At 48.0% G+C, this 23990-nt stretch overlaps 1 protein-coding gene across 5 annotated transcripts in view; it reads right to left on the bottom strand.

Moving 5' to 3' along the window:
• Window positions 1-23990, bottom strand: part of CYFIP2 (cytoplasmic FMR1 interacting protein 2) — a 77085-nt gene that overhangs the window by 42106 nt on the left and 10989 nt on the right. For 3 of the 5 annotated variants that reach the window (XM_073355218.1, XM_073355220.1, XM_073355217.1), the window contains exons 3-18: window positions 22066-22155; window positions 21759-21836; window positions 19025-19126; window positions 16656-16837; window positions 15146-15242; window positions 13978-14106; window positions 11605-11709; window positions 9510-9601; window positions 5914-6031; window positions 4915-5034; window positions 4281-4406; window positions 3756-3922; window positions 3205-3352; window positions 2716-2869; window positions 1993-2149; window positions 894-990 (exon numbers count right to left, since the gene is read on the bottom strand). In XM_073355218.1, coding sequence (XP_073211319.1) covers window positions 894-990; window positions 1993-2149; window positions 2716-2869; window positions 3205-3352; window positions 3756-3922; window positions 4281-4406; window positions 4915-5034; window positions 5914-6031; window positions 9510-9601; window positions 11605-11709; window positions 13978-14106; window positions 15146-15242; window positions 16656-16837; window positions 19025-19126; window positions 21759-21836; window positions 22066-22155 — 1962 coding nt within the window. Of the gene's footprint in view, window positions 1-893; window positions 991-1992; window positions 2150-2715; window positions 2870-3204; window positions 3353-3755; window positions 3923-4280; window positions 4407-4914; window positions 5035-5913; window positions 6032-9509; window positions 9602-11604; window positions 11710-13440; window positions 13942-13977; window positions 14107-15145; window positions 15243-16655; window positions 16838-19024; window positions 19127-21758; window positions 21837-22065; window positions 22156-23990 lie in introns of those variants that run through there. The other 2 variants (XM_073355219.1, XM_073355221.1) reach the window with 2 other exon arrangements.

Here is a 23990-nt window from a genome sequence, read left to right on the forward strand (position 1 = left end):
ATAAACAACATAGAAGAAATAGGCTCTTAGAACAAGTGTGAGCGTGTGTGTGTGTGTGTGTGAGAGAGAGAGAGAACCACTGTTTTAATAAAACGCCATCCATAACAAAGCACTTTACCCTACATTTCCTGTCACCTAGCAGAGGGGTTTCCACACTCTCATGATAAAGGAATACAGACCATTGAGCATTTATGTTTCTCGCCTGTTATGAATCCTACCGTAAAGCCTTCCTCTCCCATCCCCTGTCCCCTTTATCTCTCAGTTTGAGCTGAGTGGAAAACAATGTTGACTTGAACTGAAACAAAATTTTTTGGTTTTTCTTGTTGAAATGAAACGAGCTGAAGGAACCATTTTGAATGGCATTGCGAAACGAGACATCAATTAAAAACGAAACATCAAAAGAGCCTCTTTCGAAAACATCGAAATGAAAGGCTTTGGACAGTTACGGGAAAAAAAACGCCTTGACACGATTCAAATTCCAATTTGCAAATAGTTTTGATGTGAAGAAATATGCATTTTTTGGCAAATTTACTATTTGCTGAAAACAATTGCCCTCCATGCCCTTTCTTGCCTCTTTCCCCGCTGACATCCCAGGACTCTTCAGCCATTAGTTACACTTTACACACCCCAAACGTGAATATTTTGCTTTCACTGGATCCACATGGAGCTGATTGCCGACTGGGCCATTGGTCAGCAGGAATACAAAGGCTCCTTTGGAAATTTGTAGCCTTCTCTTGAATATTTCTTAGTATTTTATTTTATTTTTTTAGGGGATACCTCTAATTAATTCACTGAAAAATTGGTCTGTTCAGTCAAACAGGACACGTTTGTGAAGCGAGAGGGAGCTCTTCATTCATAGCACAGTCAGACAAATAAAGAAGAACAGAACTTACTTCAGCTTCAATTTCATCGTATAGGAACTGCTTTTTAAACTTGGTCAAGGCATAATATGCGCTGTCATTATACAGGTCCAAGGGATACAGCACGTACCTGAGGGGAAGAAAACAGTTCATGTTAGAGTCATAGAGTTTATGGTCAGAATGGATCATCTAATCTCAACTCCTATAAACCACAGGGCACCACCACCACCCACCACCCACACACTCAACCCAACAATCGCAATGAGACCAAAGTATTGCAGCCCACAGGAGACTAGACTACGATGTGCCACAGGCAGAGAACAGGAGGGACCAAGGTGCACTGGTGCCCAAGGCGCCCGCAGTGGCAAGGGAAGGATGAATCGAGATATACCCTTATAATCCTGGCAAGTGACCCACAGGCTGCAGAGGAAAGTGTAAAACCCCCAAGGTCATTGCGAATTGGACCTGGGGGGAAATTCCTTCCAGACCCCACATATGGTGATGATTGTGACATTTGCTCCTGCACCAAGCACCAGAACAAGGCATATGGCCCCTCTGCAACCACTCCAGCCCAGCCACGTCTGTTGGAATGGAGAATTCTCTAACCTCGTGCCTTTCAGCTCCACCTACTCCAGCTCCTGAAACTCCCCCCACAGTCCCTAGATCACAGTTGCTGGAAGTAGCTAGAGGACAGCTGGCTTTCTGCTAGCTGAGGGTCTCCCGCACCACCATCCATGCCAGGGCATTCACTGTCTGCCCTTTAAGAAACTTCTGTGCTTCTCTAGCTTTGCAAAGGGACCTTAGTGTCTGCTGCACCTGCCCCTAGAGTAGAAAACAATTTCTTTCACAAGGAAGCAGTTATAATGCATAACAAATGGCATAAGAGTTAGTATTATTTATTCCTTGTATTACCGCAGTGCCTGGGAGCCCCAGCCAGGGACCAGGGCCCCACTGTGCTCGGCGTTTACAAACAGAACAAAAGGCCCGGTCATGCACAACTGTATCACAAAGTCACATGTACACTTGAATACTTATTATGATCCTCTTATAAAACTTCTGTCTCCTAGGATAGGCTCCTTAGTGCCTGAGGTCCAGCTAATGAACCCACCCACAACCACCCTTAGGCTCTTACTCCATCATGGAGGGTTCCTTGGTTTCCAGGATGTGGTCCGTGAGAATCCAGGGCATGGACATCTCAATGGGGAACTGGATCCGACGGCCCATGGTCAGCTCCAGAAAGAATTCTCGGAACCAGAGCTGGGAGAGATCGCAGCACTGCTGCAGGGCTTCTGGAAATAGACAGGATGTTTCCCCCACACCGGGAGAACACAGAGTTTACTGTCTGCAAGAGAACTAGGGGAAACCTACAGCAAAGGGCAGGCCCTGTAGGCCAGGCATAACATTTATTTTAAATGCAGTTCAGCTATTCTATTCCATCACAGTTCTCAAACCACACCCATCACCATGGTACCTGAGCACCTTACGGGTAGGAGGAAGAAAAGATTATGATCCTCACTTTATAACTGGGGCACCGAGGCTCAGGGATATCAAGTGACTTGGCCAAAGTCACACAGGGAGTTTGTGGCAGAGCCAGAAAAAGAGCCCAGAGCCTTACCCACAAGACCACCCCTCATTTGCTAGTGCTGCAGCATTCATCTTCACTTAAGAGGTGGCCAGGATCTGGTAACACGCCTGAAATCAGACCACAGTGCAAACCCTTGACTCAAAGTAAAATTTGCTGGCGAGACCACTCTTGAGCAAGATGACCCGTCGGACCAGGCTGCCTATGCCCGTCCCATCTGTGCAGCGCAGCCGGACAGGACCGGGTGCAAGTCCACCTCTGCTATAACCTCACCGCTGATGTTGAGAAGGTGGGTGAAGAAGAAGGACTGCTTGTGAAACTCCTCAATGGCCAGGACTATTGGCCCATCCAAGCTGCTCCTTAGAGTCTTCTTCGAGCCGCTCTTGTCTGCGATGAGCGACTCCAGCATAGTCCGCACCATGTAAAGCTTTAAAACAACCAGCAGCATCCTGACTGATACAGCAGCACATGGTGCTCTATAGGCAACCAGCCCCACCACCCCCCGGGAGTTTCCACCCAGTGGCTGGATCCTGTAGGCTGCTTCCATTATTAATTTGAGACCCACAAAGAAGATGGCCCTAGCATGTATTGTAGGACAAGTGATGCACCAAAGGCAACAATGGGAGCTACCTGCATAAGACATATGCAAAGACTTTGGAAAAGAGAAGACTATAGGGGCCAACAACTACCCCCAGAATGGGCCACCGCTGGATGACTTTATGGCCCCAGGACTCCCTGGAGAAGTGGAGATGGTTTACGTACCTGTGTGCTTGATGGACCCACTGCTCGTCGAGGAACCTTAATATCGAATCCACCTTTGGGGTCCTTCTCGCCTCTCAGGCAGGGGTCATTAGGGGGCTCCCGACCTCCCTCCCAGTCACAGATTGTCTTCCGGATTGCCTGAAGGACACTGGGATGGTGAAAGCAAAACTTTAAAACTTGCCTTTAATGTGAGGAGAAAATGCCCAACGTCATGCTCATAAGAGGAGGGAAAACACATTGTGCATGGACACCTGGTGGGATGGGTACTCGCACCGGCTAGGTTTGGGAGGGTGGCTCACCAGGGTTGGACTGTACCCATCGGATGGTTACAGGTGCGTTGGTCACATGAGGATAAGCAGCTCACCTTGGTTCGTTACGGGTGTGTTGCTCACGAGTGCTGGGCAAGGCGCACCGGTAGGCTCTGGGATGTGGCGTATGGCTGGTTATAGCTGTGGAAGGGCTGCCCACACAGAGGGTCGCCCATGGGGGTTGGGCTGCAGACAGGACCACAGTAAATAGAGATATGCTTTAAGTTACATTTTGGGCCCCACCTAATCAGGACATTCTTCTTTTTCCTGACTGCTTGTCTCAATGGCTCTCGGAGGGTCACCTGGGCAAAGTCTTGCAGGGCTGCATAGATAGTGTTTCTGATGGCCTGGTTAAAGACACTCTCCATCCGGCCCATCAGCACTTGCAGACCCTTGATCATGGCAATTACCTGGGTAAAAGGAACAAAACTAGATAAGTTTCCTTGCATTCGCAGAGGTAACTCTGGTGGGAAAGGAAGGAGTATTATTTCCATTTTGCAGCTGAGACCCTGAGAGATGAAGCCTGGGATTGTGAAGGGAATTAAGTGCCCAACTCCTACTGAATGTCAGTGGAGATTGGGTGTGTCACTCCCCTAGATGGCTTTGAAAATCCCAGATTAAGTGAGTTGCCCAAGGTCACACAGGAAATCTATAGCAGAGCAGGGAATTGAACCCAGGTCTCCATCTTACTGCCTTAGCCATGAGACCACCCTTCCTTGTGAGGGCTGACCATCCCTTTGGACAAAACGAGCCACTCTTAGCACCTACCTCCACAAAGGCAAATTTCTCCTCGCTGGTGTAGTTGTACCGGGTGGCTCTCTCATACTCCTCAGCGGTGCCTGGGCAATCTTTGTTACAGAACTTATCGGTGGGATGTACCAGCTTCCAAGAATACTGGAAGGAGAAAACAAAACCAACGCAACTTGTAAGGAGCACAGCTGAGCAGACTGAAATGGCACATCATGCAAAGAGGGCTTTCCATCCTTTTAGACAAACACTCCCTCGCCTCCACTCCTGTTGTTTATAGATAATAATTCCTTTGGGAAGCTTGAAAACAAGCTGTTTCCAGATCTGACTCCACCGTGGTGTGCGAGCACTTTGCTTTGTTTATTGTAGGGTTGCTAATGACTTCTGGGCATTAAGTTCTTGTACTTTTCTAACATCAAGCTGACCCTTAATGTTTATTCGTAGAATTCTCAATAAAACAACTGTCAGCATCACCCGCGTTTTAGAAATGGTGACAAAAAAGCCAAATTTTGAAATTTCAATGAAAAACTTAGAATTTCAGTGAAAACTGTTTTCAAAACAGTCGACTAAATTTTCACATTTCTCGTTGACCGTGAAAAATTCCCAGCCCTCAAGGCAAGCACCTGGTGGGGATGTGACCGTTGTTGGTACTCACCACTTCCATGACATGGGCGCTCCACTTGGAGAGCAGCTGCAGTCCCCGTAAAGCCAAGTCAAAGAGCTCCCTGTATTCCTCATCTGACTTCTGGCTGTCCAGCCCCGAGCCAGTGACCACCTGGAGACCCCCACACAGTGGCAAAATTAGAGTCATAAACCCAAGGCCATGCTCTTCAGCCACGACTGCAAGCTATGGAATGAGAGGTCTAGCTCCCCTGATTCCCAGATGAAATGCCAAAAATGCAACGGGCAACGTATCCCCCACAGGAAAAGCAAACTATTGTTACAATCCTAGATCAACTTGACTCTTAGTAAGCGCACAAGCAGCGTATTTCCTACAGACCTGGGACTCAGTGGTGTCTCTCCTATAACATAAGAGAAAATACAACTCCTTCCTTATCATCCCAGTGTCTCAGAGATGTCCCTGAGATGCCCCAAATATAAGCCAGCAATTTGTGAATCCTTTAAATAACAACAGAAAAACATGCATACACAAGGTCTGGCACCCTACCAATTAGATCATAATTAGCAAATAATAATCACAGGCAAATATGAAAGGACTCAGTCAGCCAATACATCCAAAGAGCAAGACAGGTCCTTTAGTCTCCCACGAATCTTCCTCCAAAGCCCTGGCAGGTAGTTTATTTATTTCAATTTAAATAATAAAAAGACACCGGTGCAAAGCTCCAGGTGCTCCGACACACAATGAATTATATATGTTTTGTTGCAATATTATTCATATGAACTATATTGTCAATAATGGAGTATTGTAACAAAGAGATAAGTGGCTTTTGCAGCACGCCTAGAAGCTCATCCAGTTTACACAACTTGCATCTACTGATGACTTCAGCGGTAGTTCATGCCACTCGCGTCTCTCTCACCCCCCATGGAACATGGACGTGACGTGCTGTACCATTCACTGGACTCCTCCTCCTTCACCCCGGGGGACGCCCACCATCTAAGGTGGCGGCCGGAGGTGGCCGCTGCCCAAACGTACCTCACTGTTGCTGTAGCGGGCGAGCTCAGAGATGAAGCGGATGTGGTCGTCTCGGATCTGGACCATCTGCTCACAGATGTTGTACTGGGGACTGATGCTGCTCTGAGTGCACATCCACCTGGGCAGAAAAGCGGCCTCTTTAACGGAGAGGGCACCCAGCGGAACGCGACCTCCCGCTCAGCTGCCGCCTTCCCTGGGCGCTCTGAAAGCCTGTCACCTTCAGAGCATCGGGACTCAGCGTGCAGCAGTCCTCTCCCATGTCCCACCCTGAGCCGCTGGACAAAGCGTGTGTGTGATGCACGGTCTTCCTCCGTCCCGAGGCTGGTTTACATGGTGTTACACCGGGTTCTCATCTACCTCTTCTGCCAGGATAAGCCTCCTTCAATTCCGCCCTTGTAATGCAGATGGGCATGCTGTACTTACCTTCCAGCCACGGAGAGCAGTAAACAGCCAGCCATCTCTAGGCTGCTATCCATGCTACTGTAAGGGGAGTGCTCAGGGAACGAATAGGAGCAACACAGGCTGTGCATCGCCCAATCCCTACCTCCCAACCCTGAGGATAACCATCTCTGGACAATATCATCCTCTGTGCGCCCAGCCTTGAAGTTCTGGTTTGTGTTTTCTACCACAATAGTGGGGTACCGCTGCAGTGGACAGCAAGGAACGCTGCTTCCTTCCTGCTCTTCTTTTGGTCCTGGATTATTTATTCCTACCCCAGCAAAAAACCTGTATATAATTTAATATGCAGAGAACAATCGATTGGCCAGGATTCTCTTTCGTAGTCTTTAAAGGACCTTAAAGTGAGGGTCCTGGCTCCTTTACATGGCCAGTATAAAAGAGTATTAGTGGAAATAAGAACTAGGTCCATTCAATGAATTTAGCCCCCGTATTCCTGATCATGAACTATCCAGACTTGGAACTTGGCCTTATCGCAAAAATGTTTTCTGCACACAAATGTCAGCCCATGGGATTCTCATGAACTATCGTCATGGCAGCTGCTTCGAGTATTCGGAATTGGCTCTTCATGCCGCGTGACAGGCCACGGTATGACACAAGGTGTTGTTTCTGCTCTGTGGCTAGATGCTGCCTGACACTCTTGTGCACAGGAGAGGGACTTGAATAAGTTGCTTGTGGTGGGAGCATTCCCATGAGACTATGTCCACACAAGCTCCTGGCGCAGGTAATTGTGGTGGCTGAAGTTCTGGTAAGTGCTTGATGGTGCTATCCCAGAATCCCATTACTCGGCTCTTACCCATTTCAGTGTGCTGTGCTTCCCACAAGAGAATCGGCAGGTTAACAGGGATGGCCGGTGCTGCACCAGCCCAGCCTGCCACATATACTGTAGTCCACAGGGAAGAAATAAAATGCCGTGCAAGAAAAATACAATTAATTCCATCTGGAGTGAGGGAGGTGGGAGGAAGGGACAGAAAGGGGGAAAATGATGAAAATGCAAGTCTAAAAGGGTGCAGGGAATAAATGGCCCCCCCCACATAGACACTTGGAGCAGTTTCGTAGCCAAAGTCCCATGCAACTTCAGTTAGGAAGTGTGTGAAAAAGGAACCTGTGTATTAGCAAGGCAGGGGGAGGAGAGATATGTGGTGCCCACGTACTGTGGTGATGGGCACATTAGAAACGTAATTAGTCAGACAGGTAGTCAGCTAATTAGACTCTAGGATGGCAAAATGAGGAGAGCTGGTAGAAATTTTTCATTGAAACATTTTTTAAAATCAACAAATGGCTTTACGATCAAAACAAACATTTTCACTTTGATCAAAAATTTCCATTTTTTACTGATACATTTTGTTAAAAAATTCTGAGTTTTGATTTTCGGAAACTGAAAACTTGGACTGACCAACCAAAAATTTTTTCCCAAAATGTTTTCAAAACCTGCTTTTTTGTAAAAAACAAAAACCCCCAAAAGTTCTGGTGGGAATTTTTGAAACCCCACCCACAATGTTTCAAAATTCCTTGTGCAAAAATAATTAACATTGTGCAAACAACTCAAAGAGTGAGGGAAGGTCAGATACATTCTTGGTTGGGAAGGTGCATGAGGACACCTCCAGCCAGCACGGGAGGAGTGGAAGCCTATCCTAGGTGTGCCTGGCCTCCATTGTGAAACTGGAATATAAATGAAAGCCTGGTAATAAACACTGAGTAATTTCCTAGCCCCATGAAAGGAGACTGGTCTCTTTATGAGACCGTTGAAGAGCCTTGGTAGCTAGAGTAGATGGATCAGTGAACAAACGACTTTTGAGGCTCCACTTCACTTTGAGGAGAGAAGCGAACTGAGTTTGAAGCCTTTAGTTCATTTTATGCGGACTTGAGTCCACTTCACAAAAATCAGCAATAGCAGTTTAACACAGCGGACAATGTTGGTTTAGGAATGATCAAGGACTGAACCAATCAATGCCTAAGAGGCTCCTTGGGACAGTGGAGACACGAAAGCAGCACAGCACATTTTTGTATTGCTTTTCTGTTATTTGGTCCCACAGAAGAATGCTCACGGAAAGCCAGATGGATACCTGGGACAATAGCTTATCTCAGTCAGGCACTGCTTATGTGCCATGTGCAAAGTTGCAAATGCACCTTAATCCCAACCTATCACAGGGATATCCACATCCATCTCTGACGTGCTTTGGAGCAGTAACTGACCACTGCGCCAAACCGTGCAGACAGGTGTGTTTGTGTGTGTATGTGATGTGATCTAAACTGACAGCTTCACACTCATTTCACGTGAGAGCTAAACTGGATTTGAATCCAGATCCTAGATGATTCCATAAACCAACAGCACCACCAAACCCCAGGGAAAGAAACTGTTTGAGGAACATGGAATCACCACTATTAAGAAACTCACGTCAAATGGATCTGACTGGTAGGTGCATGTTTCATTCCCTGTGTCCCATATGAAAACCTCCCGCGTGGGGAAGGGCTGTGGACTGGCTCACTGTAACTGCTTCCACTGGAAAAGGTGCCCTGCTTATTGCACAGATAGAATCCAGTGCTGTGTTCATGCTCTGGAGGATTTTGTACCCCGGATCAAAAATGTGGATTAAAATCTGCCCAGAGCAGGCACACATCACTCACATTCACACAGCCTGTGCACCTGAGTGCCCACACACCCATGAACACTCAGACCGGCACTCACAGCTACGCCCCCCTCCTGTGCAAGTACACAAGCATGGGCACAGAGCCATATGACACTCCTGGGTGCCTTCTCACTCATGTGCCTAAACTCACAGCCACCCACGCACACTCACATGGATGCACACTCACACTCCCCAATGACTGTGAGCACACACCCAGTGCACCCTACATATAGGCACACTTATATGTCCACATTCTCACTTTCCTGCACACACACACTCGTGCCTGCAGGAACGACCTGTCTTTCACACACACGCGTATACGCCTGCACAGACAACTGACCTCACATTCAGGCATGCTCGCTCCTGTGCATTCCTGCCCAAGCACCCTTGGGCACACTTGCGCCCCTGGAGCCAGCCACACACAGACCTCACACACTAGAGAAGGAGTGTCACAACTCCCTTCCCTTTCCGGACACATGGAAGCCAAGAGACATTACGGCAGGCACTCACTTGGATTTGTTCTCCTCATAGTGAGCACTGGTCTTAATGTATCTGGCCAGTTCTATCTGCATATCGCCGAATAAGGGAACCACCTGCAGCTGCTGGAAAAGAAAACATAAGAGGGTTGAAATATGGTAGAGGTTTTCCTTTGGCTGGAGAGCAACACAAAAGGACACGAGAAGGCATCTTCTGCCCCTGAGGTGCTGGATTGGGCCTGCCAGTTGAAGGGGAGGTGCACACCTGGACGCACAGGCATCCCAGATGATGAAAATGACTGAAAACTTATGCCAGGCTTTTTACATAGGGAGGATCATCCTGCCATAGACCTCCCGGCCCCTGGCTTTGGTGATACCCTGTTTATTGCTCAGTAATGTACAGGGCCACATCTCCAGCCCCCGGGAGTCCCTAGGCAATGGGCCATACACAAGCACCAGCAGCTGCTGGAGAGAGAAGAGTGTATGTATAGAAAAGATAAATACATAATAACCCTGAACCACTCACCCCGTCCCCCCCCGCCCCCTCAAAGAGAAATAAAGCAGTACGCTAGCATTAAGGGCTCCTGCTGACTTCAGAAACGGACAAGGATCCAGCCATTGCATGGGCCTCGGGCACTGGTGGCAGCTTGGTCTCGCCTCTTCTCTGTCTGTGGCACACAACACTTTAGTCTCCTGAGGACCTAAATGCTTTAGTCTAACCCAAGTTCCTGGGCTCAACGCATCTCCTACACTAACATCACCATGGGTTGACAGGAAGTGATGAGAGTGACAAGGCAGCAAACAGCAGCCCTATGTAAGAGGGCAAAATCCTTTCGTGGCTGAGCAATATTCATCCATTAAGTACAAGGTTGGTTTTCATTTTCACTCAAATGAGGCAGAAGTTGTTAATAGTGCAGGGATTCACTCCCCCGCCCCATTTTAGGAGGAAAATTAAGTCAACAGGACTAGATGAAAGGGAAGTTATTGGCAAAAGGACTCAGTGGACGGAAAGCTAACGGTAAGTATTACCATAGCTAATGGGAAGTGAACAGGATACAATACATTTCATAAGGAAAGCATGCTTTATTCTCCTATTCATTGCTGCAGCCACAACTATTCAATGCCAGATCTTACCATGTCTGCTAGTGCTGATGTGACCCAAATCTAAAGGGCCAATTTATGGCTGGCTCTGGGCATGTAAGCGATGGAAGGGAGAAGACGCTCTCCTATGAATGAATCCGATGAAGTGAGCTGTAGCTCACGAAAGCTTATGCTCGAATAAATTTGTTAGTCTCTAAGGTGCCACAAGTCCTCCTTTTCTTTCTCCTATTGAGGGAACAACTGCTACCCAAGCCAGGCGTTGCAGGCACTCTGCTAAGGGCTAGGTACTGGACTACCCACAGAGGGGAAAGAGAGGCAGAATAAGTGCAGGGACTTAGCCCTTTGCTTTTTCTGCAGCAGCCAACGGAGCTGGGCTGGTATGGGTGGACATCCTGGCATACACGCAGAGTCCCAGGAGGAAACCAGGAGGAACCAGGCGGAACTTATCCAGGTGCTCCCATTCCTGCACAGACCCTTTGCAACCCACTCCCTGAGCACAGCATGGCATACAGCCACAGGCCAGCCCAGAACGAAAGGAGTGAAATTGTTCCATCATTAATTCTCTACAGAACCTCCTGAGCATTTTGAGGTGCAGGTTCAAGCCAACACACGCCTCCAATTCACATTTCTACCCTACAGAGGCTCTGATTTCCAGATGAAATGAGGGTGCATAAAGCAAGGCAAAGGGTTGTTTGGCTCCTTTTGTCAATGGTGGCTAAAGAGAAAAGAAAAGCCAATCATTAACCTCAGAAACCATAATGAATTGGACTAGAATTTCAATAGGGCCGGAAAACCCTGTATTTCTCCAGCGAGTACAAACGACTATCAGAAATATGCCACCTGCTCACCCAGAGCCATGGCAATCCAACCGTCTCCGTCGCCACAAGAAGGACCTGGATCAGTCTGAGGATCCTTAGGCCTTTATCTGAACTTTAAATATGTTTGTTGTTTGCTTTAAAAATCACACCCAAGCAGGCTGGATCATTAATTGACAGCAATCTCAAACCTGACCTGCACAGGCCACTGACCTTGAAGAACTTGTCTATTTTGCTAAGATTGATCCTCTTCTTGGTGTCCAGTTTGTAAATGTTGCTGACATTCCCATCCATCAGATAGAGACCAAAGCCCATCACCTGGAAGGACACGGAGACAACAGGAGAGGCTAGAGTCATTGTGATGAAACGATAAATAGACAGCATAGGTCAGAAGGGAATTCCCTTTTTATAGGGCATGAGAAGGCAATTTAGAGTAATCCATCTCCTGTCATCCAGTCCTAGCTTGTGGCAGTTGGAAGTTTAGGGACACGCAGAGCATGTGTTGTGTCCCTCACTATCTTGGCTAATAGCCATTGATGGACCAATCCTCCATGACCTTATCTAGTTCTTTTTTTAATCCATTTATACTTTTGACCTTCCCAACATTCCATGGCAATGAGTTCCACAGGTCGACTGTGCATTGTGTGAAGAAGTACTTACTTTCTTTTGTTTCTTTTAAATTGAATGCCTACCAATTTCACAGCATGCCCCCCAGTTCTTTTGGTATGTGAAGGGGTAAACAACACTTCCCTATTAATTTTCTCCATGCCATTCATGATTTTATAGACTTCTCTAACATATCCCCCTTAGTCATCTCCTTTCTAAGATGAATAGTACCAGTCTTTTAAATCTTCCCTCATATGGAAGCTGTTTCATACCTTCTCTGTACCTTTTCCAATTCTAATTTACACTTTTTGAGATGGGGAGACCAGAACTGCACACATTATTCAAAGTGTGGGTATATCATGGATTTATATAGTGGCATTATGATATTTTCTATGATATTATCTATCCCTTTGCTAACGGTTCCTAACATTCTGTCCGCTTTTTGACTGCCACTGCACATTGAGTGGATGTTTTTACAGAACTATCCACAATGACTCCAAGATCTCTTTCCTGAGTGGTAACAGCTAAATTTAGACGCCACCACTCTGTATGCATAGTTGGGATGATGTTTTCCAATGTGCATTACTTTGTACTTATATAAACACAAGGGGCAGGCCAGGGAGTGTTCAGCAGGTAACAATGTGAATCGTTAGTTAGCTGCCATGACCACCCTGCATTCTCTGTTCGTGAACTCTGACTATTGACCTCAGCTCTGACTAGGACCATGACTCCTGCTTGAACCAAGGAACACTCACATGGATCCTGACACCCGGTATTGACCCTCAGCCTGATCCGATACCAGTCTTTGGCTTGACCTTGGCCTGACTATTGACCGTGATACTGACTCTGAGCCCCGGCGGTTGTTCCTGCCTATCAAGCTCCTGCCACTAGTCCTGCCTACCTTCGCCTGAGATCCTGACACGTTCACTTTATGGCCTCTTTGGGGTCACGGCACAAATGCTGGAAGGAGCCCAAAGAATCCAACAATTGGTTCCATCACTGCTAGCCAGGGGCCTGAGCAGCACCATTCAGGGGCTGCTAAGTTGGGGAGGGGGGATTCAGATCCAGATCCAGGGACTGGTTTGCCACATGAGGCTGCTTTTGGCCCATGCAAGCAAAGAGCGGCTCCTAAACACTTGAGTGTGACAACAGAAGCACCACTTGACTGCCGTGCACAGAGCTCTCCCGTTCATCAGTGAGAGGCTCCACCAGTTGGCTGAATGCATGGTACAGCCATCGTATCCTCTGGGCACGCTGGGTTGGGTTGCCGACCTAGTAAAGGGTCCAGAAGGAGAAAGCTGGTGGCGAGGAGCGACAGGAAACAGAGTAAAGAGAGAAAGGAAGAAGGGAAAAAAAGGTCTGTGGAAGGAAAGCAGAAAGGACAGGAAGAATAAAGAGGAGAGGAGAGAGAACAGACTGAGAAAAGGCAGCCCAGTGACCTACTGAAAGCGCCGTACAGGGACGAGTCACTGCTCTGGCAGCTGGGAATGCCATGGAAGCAGCACACGCAGCCCCCGGGCAGAGGTAATGCTTCAGAACATGCCTGCGTGACCCATGTGTACAGCTGTGCCCGGCTCTGCTCAGCTGGACGGAACGTCATGGGGCCTGGAGGGGGAGAAGTAAAGGTAGGAAGTGGGGCAAGCAGTGGAGACTATGAATTCCCAATGGAAGGAAGGAGGAAAAGATTAAGGGAGGGAAGATGGAGAGTGGGCAGGACAGGGAGCAAGGTGGCTTTGCAGGAGCTTTGATATTCCTTGGAGAGGCTGCATCCTTGTCATTCTAGCCCTTGTCTCCAGAAGAATCTGGCTCTGTGTGCGTGGAGAGACCCCCCTCCCCACAAATCTGATACCACAAGGGAGGAAGGGAACAAAGGAAAGAAAAAGGGAGAGAAAAAACAGAGGTGGGAGCACAAAGGGATTTCACCGCTAAGAAATGGAACAAAAGCCAAAGAATGCGAGAGCGCGCACAAGCCGGATTTACCTTTAAGAGCATGTGCTTCTCGCTGGGCGTCAGGTACATCTTGTTTTCATAGTAGTCCACACAGATGTTGACAATATCCGCCAGCAGCTCCTCATAGCCAGGGATAACTTCCAGCTGCTGATGCAGACACTGAAGCACCAACACACCCCACATTAATCCCACAGTGGAAGGGCCAGGGAGAAGAAGGTGGAGGAAACGTTTGGAGGCTCGAGGAGCAAGATTTTCACCCTGCAGTTTGCAGACTGACAGGGCCCTCTGTGTTTCATTGAACGGTTAGTGGTTCTTAGTCATCCTGACCTTGTGTCGAAGGACACAGTTTCAGAACCAGGAGCAAGAGGAGAATGTCACCTGCTAGCCTCACCTGAGGCTGTATAGGAAATGTTAGCTCCACTACGGCACCAGGCATGAGAAACAAACCCCTTTTCTCCAGCTCTCAGGCCTTCAGGAACAACACTCCCTCCTTAGATTGAGTCTTCCAGTGTGGTCACCAGAGAACCAGGGGTAACAGCCAAACATAACACTGTGACGTGACAGGCAGAAGAGAAATGATCTGGCTCAAGAGGAGACTTTCCACTCTGCTAATGTCGTCTCTTGTCTTTGTGTCATGTTCCACCTCAACAGCACAAACCATGGGATCAGGAAGGAGCATTTTGAAGCCCTTTTCTGATCTGCAATCCCCAAGAAGGAGTGGAAGTGTGGAGTGTGAACCTTCCTGGCTCCATCTGTATTTTACATTGTGTATGTCTCATCTGGCGAAAACTCAAGGCATGGATACACCCAGTAGGTGAAAACAGGAACCTCAGTATGAGAGATTGAAGGGTAAATCCTCTACCAAAGAGACAACCTCATCCCACTCATCTTGTGTCTTTTTGATCCCCACACCTTCTTATTATCACTGGTAGCTGATACCCTGAGAACTCTAAAGTCATCCCAGATGTTCTGTTAGCTGGATGTAAGGCCTGATCCAAAGCCCACAGAAGTCAACGGAAAGACTCCAATTGGCTTCACTGGGCTTTAGATCGAGGGCATAATGAACAACGTAGTCATCTCAAGAGCCAAACCTGCAGCACTCTTAGCTCTGCCAATGCAATCATGCCTCCCCTTCCTGCACTAACTGGCAACTTTGCTGAGCAAGTGGTGGGAGAAAGAGTGAAGGAAAGCGACCTGCCTGTGTGATCCGATTGTGGTTCGCCAGGAACATGGAGAGGTTCTGGGATTCCTGAATAGACTGAGGGTCAGCCATCTTCCTCAAAAACTGGGCAGCTCTGAAAGGAGAAGATCCTGTGTTGTACAGGGCTCTTTGTATCATGTTATCTCTTGGTGGAGTCAAAATGTTGATGCCATGTTAACACAGCAGTCAGGTCATTTTACCCCAACACGTAGGTTGGGTAAAAAAAATACAAGTTTTATACAATTTAATAATAATAGAAACATTTTCATGATTTTCTTTTAATTTTAAATGAAAACAGCCTTTTCTATCAGAATAATACTTAGCCCTTACAGTGTCCCTCTTATCTATAAAACACTTCACAATTCTGAGTACGGTCCATTCTCCCTGGTTTACAGACAAGGAGATTGTGACACAGAGAGGTTAAGTGGATATTTACCCATTTACACTGTAATCCAAGTCAAGAGGGGAGCCAGAACTAGACCTCAGACCTCCTGACTCACAGCTTAGTGTTTTGTCTTCTCTACACCAATTCCATCAGGAGATGCAGTTATCACTCTGCGATCTTTGCGTGCAGACACTGTAATGCTTTGCTAGTGCCTGAGAACCAGCATGTGAAGGTGACCATGAACAGCCCAGATTAGTTTTACTGTCCAAGGTGAGCAAAATGCTATTAATGAGCAGACAACATAACTGGTGAAAATAATAATAGCTAGCTCTTTAGAGTTTTTTATCCATTGCTCTCAAAGTGCTTTACAAAGGAAGTCAGTAACATTATCCCCATTTTACAGATAGGGAAACTGAGGTTAGCTTTTTAAATGTTATACCTTTAATATCCCTACGTGTCATTAGTAACACAAGCAAAGAATGCTTTGTTTAAATCCAAGCTCTTTAACCTGCCATGGCTGCCTTGCAGGTCTGCTGTCTCCTGCAGTCTGGTCTCCTCTATTTTGCTTGACTGATGACTGGTTTGCGTTGAATATATTCTGTAGTTTTAAGGGGAAAATCCCCCAAAGAGCAAAACCCTTTATGGAAACTTATGCCACTAAAACTCTAACGACATTCACGCAACTCCGAGGCTTATGCTTTGCATTTTTGTTTCGTTTAGTAGCCATCCGGCACTGCACAGCATTTTAGCAGAAACTGTTAATCACCTGCAAAATAATCTCATTAGCTCTCTCTAGTTAAGCTATTTATCTGACGCCCATTACAGTAGTATCTGAGCACCTCACAATCCTTAATCTATCCTCATAACATCCCTGCGAGCTACTGTCCCCATTTCACAGACGGGGAACTGATGCACAGAGAGACTAAGTGACTTGCCCAGGGTCATACAGGAAGTCTGATGGAGGAGGAACTCAAACCCCATGCTCTGGCTAGCATCCTAACCACTGGGTCATCTTTCCTCCTCCTGCCCTGAGTCAGGAGCAAATGAGACACAGCCCTGGCCATCCTACGCCTCCTCCCCGCACGCTACAGAAATGTGCAAGTCAGGTGATTCCCCTCCCACCTTTTGTAGGCAGAGTGGTCATTTTTGACGCTGCACTTCATGTTCTTCAGCTCATCCAGCACGGCAAACATGTTAATGAACTTCCCCAGCGTCAGGAGATAGGCCTCGGAGACAAAATCCTTCCTTCTCTCAGCATGGCACAAGCGCTTCACCTCGTTGCAGAACCGCTCGATAGCCTTGCGCTGGAAGACAATGGAAGGGGAACGTACTTAGTGGGTGTCCTGTTCGTGCTTAGTAGAACTATGTCATCCAGTGGCTCAGTGTGCACCAGTGTGCGACATGTCCCCATCTAACGATCAGCCCACCAAATGGAAAACAGCCCGTTACTGCCACTAGCTAATAGCATTCCTCCGCCGGCTCAGGTGGAATAGGCCTGCACGTTTAGTGCTGAGATGGGATGTCCACCCCACCCAAGGCCTGAGCAGGTTAACAGGGGCCAATTAACCTTATGGGCTGCACTTGGAGGAGAATCGGGAACGGATAAAGTCTAAATGATGAAGAAGCGCAGCTGGGCAGGGCCAGGCTGAGCGTGTATAAAGCCAGGAAGATGAGAGCAGGAGGGGGCTGCAGGGAGGAGCTTTGCAGTCATTCCCTAGAGAGAAAGGGAGTTGGCTAAGGACGAGGAGGAGATCTAGGGGGAAAGCGAACCCTTGGCTCCTACCCTGCACTACAGAGGCTAGCAAGAAGCCGGGGGAGGAGTAGCCACTGGGAGTGGAGAAAGCTTGGGCTGGTAAACCCAGAGATGGGCCGGGAGCTAGAGAAGTGAGGTAGGAAGGAGCCCAGGGAAACAGCAACTGGGTCTGAGACTGAATAGACTGTTGTTACTGGGCACAGGGTCCCTGGATTTGCACTCAGAACAGTGGATGGGCCCGAGTTCCCCTGCACCTGGACTTGAACCGGAAGACTGCCTCCCATGGCATATGGACAAGTTGTCCAGTGGGACTTTGACACCCTTGAAGGACTAAATAGTGACCTGCCCGGAGGGCTGAGTCACAAAGAGGGAGCACCCCAAGTTCCAGAGAGAGAGAAAGAGGCCACGGGGCGAGCAACTGACAGAAAGGGGTGCCAGATGAGGCAAGAGCTAATCCCCAGACCCTGCCACCAGGATGTGCCCCAGCAGGGCATGTACGTTACAGTGCTGAAGGTTCCATGTTCAAACCCCACTGATGACAGATGAAGAGGCTTTGTTACAAATATCCCAGCTCATTTGAAAGTACTCTCACTGCTGGCCAGAGGAATGTGGGTTCAAACCCTGTATGAGGCCTTGGGCTGACAATGTCACATAGAGTGGTGAGTTCTGCAAGGTAAAATAAGGTGTTAAGCCAAGAGCCCTTCTGCTCAGCTCTTCAGCTCTCATGGCACTGAAAAAGAGCAAGGGAGAAACCTGGCCCCAGCCAGCATTAGAAGTGGGTATAGGTGACCAAGGTTCTGTGTGAACTCCTGGAGGACAGCCCAGTGATCAGTCTACATGCTCTGCCAGAACCTAGCACGTGATTTTGTTAAGTGCTTTGGGATGTCTCAAGTCTGAGCGCTGCTAAATTTAAGTCTCTGTGCCCTTATTTACTTTGGACAGTTCTAGTGGCAAGTGTAAAGGAAAGGTTTCCAGCCTCAGAAGACTTTCATTATCTGGGGTCACATCCTCTTACAAATGGGTGGCCTGGACTGTGCCTGGCTTTGCAACCAGACAGAAGGGGAAATCTCTCCAAAAACACTGTCACCTCAAAGCAAATTGAATCTGGGGAGCTGTGGAAGTGGCTGACAAAAAGTATTAATCTGAGCAAAAATAAAAGGGGCAGGTGGTCTGGCAACCTCATGCTTGTTATCTTCTATCACATGTAATACTGAACTCAAATATTTCCCCCTGCTGCAGAAATGCCAACAAAAACATGGAAGTGTAAGTGCCTTTGTGTCTTCCTCAACACCCACCGTTCAGGATCTGGAGGGTGACTGTTCTCTCCTAACCCTTCATTTCCTTTCACAGAGCACTAAAAACATTAGTTGTTGTCTCTAAGTATTAGTGGGGTGGCGGCCTTATAGAAATACATTGCAGAGCAAATATCTACAGCAGGGCTGAAGCCACCTGGACCTTCATAAGCTTCTGGGCCCAGCTTTGCCCAAAGGCTTATGACCCGGGCTGAATTTTGAGTTTATAATTAAATCTGAGGCTAGGCAAGAGTTGTGTGCCTTAGAGATTTTGCTGTGAGGTATCCCTCATGACTACTGGCAGCTGCAAAGCTAAAGGGTGTCTCAGCTCTACCAAGAGAAGTTGGGAAGGTGTCCTCCAGGCTGGACTGGCAGGGAAATGAGATCAGAGAGCCACAAATACTGAACTGGGAATAGAGCTCCTGCCTCCCTCCTTCACCACTTACCTGGAAATACATGAACTTCATCAGCTTGGTGACCTCCGGCTCCAGAACTTCCACGGTCTTCTCATAAATTTCCACCCGGTTCGGCTGTTCGTTACATTTCACCTGAACAACAGCAACAAATGGCCATCATTAGCATTCCTAACAACATCTCTGGTTTGCACCGGCTCCCATCCTCTGATGATTTCAAGGTCAAAATGACAAGGTGAAGCCTGGCCTGGGTTAAGGAGGACAGTCGAGTTGAAAACCAAGTTTGTTGTTATGGAAGCAATTCTCAGACCTGGGATTCCTTTCAGATATTATAAACGAGGATGGTGGCCTGCAGCATTGCTCTGGGAAGCAAAGTCTTCTGATATATTTTTTGCCTGGCCATCAAACAGGACAAGTCCTGGCTTGATGTCATCACATGAAGATGAAAGGTCATTGCGCTGTAAAGTTGCACTGATGCCTCACATTGCAAAGTCACAAAACTCAAAGTGCATTCGAGGTTTTAATGTTCTTGCAGCTCTGGAACAGACCCGTTACGGTCAACAGCAAGTCATGGCTTTTTTGGATGAGTTGTGACTGTACTACAAAATGTTGTGGGGGCTTTATCATTATTATTAATTTTATTTTCAAATTAAAAATATCTTGATAGGTCACCTACATCCAGGTCATGGAAACCTGGATACGGGGAGAGGCTTATCCGAATTTCACCTGCTTTAATTCCAAACTCTGTCTCTTTAATGGACAGCCTGGTAAGAGTTATAAACGCTTATCCAAATCCGACATTGCCAAATTTCATGCTTCTCTGAATTCATTTGAAATTCAGCTCTGAGGCCTCTCTCAACTCTACCTCCACCCTCCTTTATGTGGGCACAATGGTGTAAGGGAAGATCCTCAACCCCTATTCCAATGAGTTTGCACCACTGGGAAGCTGCCTTAACAGCGTCCCTGTATAAGCAAATCCCCAAATGGCCAGCTCCATGCCACCCACGCACAGCCTCCCTTGCCTAAGGGGCACATTGAGGGCATGGCCAGAGCACACTCTGCTCCAGCGGTTCTCACAGAGGTAACAGCCGCAGGTGAGCCGATACAAACTGGCACAATCTACAGCAGCAGAGCGCTATCTTTATATCTGCTCTATCTTGTGTTTGGGGCTGAATCTGCTATAAAACATCTGGCCATAAAAGCACCTTTGCCCTTAGGAATTCATGTAAGAGATGCATTGAGGCAGAGCAGGGTCAGTGCAGCAAGCGACTCAGATAGGCAGAGTAACAGCACCAGGAGGGTAAAGATTTTAATCCACCAAAAAACCAAATCTTCGGTGGCATTCAATCCCCTCTCCCCACGCCGTGGCAATCTCTCTCTCTCTCTCTCTCTCTCTCGCCATCCATTCAAACTCTGCCTGCAGCATGTTTCAGTGATCGAAAGAGGCAATTATAGCACAGGAACAGAAAATCATTGGGAATAAGCAAATATTCAGGCAGGAGCACAAAGCCCCAGGAGGCTGCGACTCATGAAACCACCAACAAAGAACAGCCCCAGGGGAATTGCATTTTGACCTTTGCTGGGGTGCCACAAAGGCATAACCATCAGCCTTGTCAGCCATGTGGACATACGTCTTTGGCTGCATTGCACTACTGAGAAACCCCGGTGTCACTGTGGATAATAAAAGCATGTTGTATCTGCCCTGCTAAGAGCATCTACCACAGTGACGTAACACAGACTCACACTACAGCCTACAGGCCTTGAGCCTAATCCTGCAAGCAATCACTCAAGAGGACCACAGATGAGCAAACTTGTGTGTGAGTGTTTTCAGGATTGGGCCCTTCAAAATTTAGGGTTTTGTTGTAGCTAGAGGGGCTAGAAAAATGCCCAACTTTGGCTGGAAAAGGTGTCAAAAGTTATGGCTGGATCAACACTTAAATGTATCAGCAGCCAAAAAAACGTGTGTTCATCCAGCCTCTGGCAAGGCTGAACTCTGAACCAGGAGGTCTTCTTTGTCTGCATGCACAATATCTGTATCACACAGAGCTACACATACAGCTGTGGCGTGTGTGTGTTATGTGGGGTTTTTTTTTTTCAAACTTTACGTGATGTTTAAATCTCAGTGGAAGCCCCCAAACAAGCCAAGTTTGAAATCATCCCAATGTAACCTGTGGAATAGAATCAGGGGGAAAGTGTCTTCCAAATTCAGCTCCGCTGATTTCACTCTAAAGCCCAGATCCTAAAGGTATTTAGGCACCTAACTCCCCTTGAAATCAATGGGAGTTAGGCACCTTTGAGGATCTGGGCCTAACTTCTCAAAAGCAAATCAACTTTGAGCTGAAACAACTTCCAGCTCCAAAGGAATGTGAGAAAGCGAGGAGCATCCGAAGAAGAGGGGTTAGAATGGAAGCTACAACACAGCTTTAATTACAGCAGGTGCTACCCGCACTCCTCGTAACAGACAGAGATGGGGCCTGCCCTGGGCACAGCACAAGTCCTCAAAGCACGTACCCCAAAGCTCTGCAGCTACGATAGCAGCTGTCTGGTGCTGTTGGTACTGCAGCCCACGCCCCTCTCCTCTCCAGCAGTGGGATGCTTGGGCTGGTGGGGTCAGTGTAGTCTCATACCAGCTTCTCACCACACCCCAATAAGGGTCTTCTCTCCTTCTGGTTGATTTCCCCAGCACAGATCAAGGCATTTGTAAGTGACAGCCAGCTGGCTATTCTAGCATGTCCCTTCTGGGAAGGAATCCAATGCTATTTCTTACCTGGGGTATGGCCCGAGAGCAGCTCCTCCAAGTGTAAAGCATCACTGCGTATTCATGTCCTTCTTCCAGCATTTCATTCTGCAACATACAGAAACGTATGGCTGTGGAACGCCCACTAGAAAGAACTATGGATCAGCACCACAGGGACCGAGGGTATGTCTACCCTGCAATCAGAGGGGCGACTGCAGCGTGGGCAGGCATATCCAGATAAGCGTCAATTAAGGTAAATACAGCCATGAAGACATGGTGGCGCAGACCCTGGTAGGGGCTAGGAATGCAAGGGTCCTGGGTGGGCTTGGAGACTCACCATGCTCGAGTGCACCGTAGCCTGTTCGATGTACCTGGCAATGCCGGTCACAAAGGCATTTCTGTCTTCAAAGTTTGTGTCGAAATTAGCCTGAAGACACAACAAATGGTCAAGGGATAAAGCACTGTTGGATATTTGTTAGGGTCCAGCTGCTCCAGATGGCCAATAGGGCTTAAATAATTCATTAAGAAGGAAGATCCCAAAAAAACATGTAATGACTCCCCCAGTCAGGTCATCTGCATGGACTGATCCCAGCACCCTTGGGTCTAAAAGAACAAGTTTCTCCCTCATGGTCAGGTCCGTTCAGTCAGAGGCAGAGGCAAGCTCATTAACCTTCATGCTCCAGCCTCTGGAGGGGGACAGAGAGCCACACTTTGTTAGCAGGGGTTACCAAGAATAAACGGTGATAAAGGGCAGGATAATATCCACATTTCCAAGTCAGGCAGCCCCGAAGGTGAGAATGTGTATGAGGCACCAGATCTGAAAACTAACAACCAAGGCCTAGTGGTTGCTCTTGTACGTAGATGCGCTGAGAGAAAAAGAAATGAAGGGCACTGACTTCTGGCTTTAAGGCCCTTGCTGCTGCTCAGACTAACTGACACAAGGCTCCAGCCTGCTCCCACCGACGTGAATGGCCATAGATTGGGGCCAAAGGGAGAAAAACAATCTAGAGCTGTCAGAGGGCAGCCTGCCCCTTTAAGAGACAAGAGGCTTGGGGCCAGTCTGCCCTATTCAGTCAGCCCCACCCCACTACACCTATGCTGGGCGTAGGACTTAAAAAAAACCCAGGAGACCCCAGCAGTGTAGGGCTGTCTGCGGAAGAGAGCAGGGAGAGTGAGGGTGGAGGAAAGCCCAGCAGCTGAGCGCTGACTGGGGGCGGAGGGTGGACAAGCTGCTCCGGCTAGGACCTGGCTGAGGGCAGTGACCTGCTAAGAGCCATTGGTAGGAGGGTAGACCTGACCTGGATGATGGAGGCTAGTCAGTCAGACAGGCCTTTGCCACTGGGAGGATGCCTGTAACAAGGGAGCTTCCACTCAGGGACTGTGCTACCCCAGAAGTGGGCTGGAGACGATGGTGGGCGCAGGCTGAAGATCATTGTGGGGAAACTGAGGTGGAAGTGCTGCGATGCCAGGTCTTGCTGCGAGGAGATGCTCTGGGACGGTGAGGTGCGTAACAAGTTCCTAGTAATATGAAGTGGCAGCTATTGCAGCCACGAACACCTGCTGGGAGAGCTCCTTACTTACAGGCTGACCCTACTGACAGCGTGAATAATTTGCTCCACGGAGGACCTCAAAGCACTTCACAAATAATGAATAGCTGAGCTTCCCCATGCCACTGTAGGGTAGGTTTTATAGAACCATCTTAGAGAGAGGAAAACAAGGCACAGAAAAGTACAGGGACCCTATAGAGAGTCAGGGGAAGATCAAGAACCCAGGAGTCCTGACTCTCAGTCCCCTGATTCCAGGCAGACTTGGATGTGAACTAATCTAAGATACAAATGTATGATGCTGCTCCTCTCCAACACTGCCAACAAAACTGGCTTTGGCGAAATTGTATTCACTTCAGTAATTCATTCCTCCCAGTGCCTGGATTAAGAGTAGAGAGACAGGACCATGAGGCTGCTCTCCTCCTAGTGTTACAAGGGGATCTGTAGTGTAACTGTCGGGAGACTAGATATCTACACAGCACATGCATTTCTGGGATAATGTAGCTGGGGAGAGCCAGCCTGAGGACAGGAGTGGCGGGGTGGAGGGCAGTGGTGAAGGCTAGCAGCCAACCCCCGGGGTTAATCATGATAGGGAAACAGGCTTGACCAGTTTATCCAGACTCAGGTTAGCCCAGGTATTTTAGATTCAACCCTATTCATGCCCGGGTGGGCTCCCTGCAATGGGGCTGTCTTGGACAACTGCGCTCTGCCCTCCAGC

The sequence above is a fragment of the Lepidochelys kempii genome, chromosome 8 (genome assembly GCF_965140265.1).
Source record: "Lepidochelys kempii isolate rLepKem1 chromosome 8, rLepKem1.hap2, whole genome shotgun sequence".
Taxonomy (NCBI): domain Eukaryota; kingdom Metazoa; phylum Chordata; order Testudines; family Cheloniidae; genus Lepidochelys; species Lepidochelys kempii.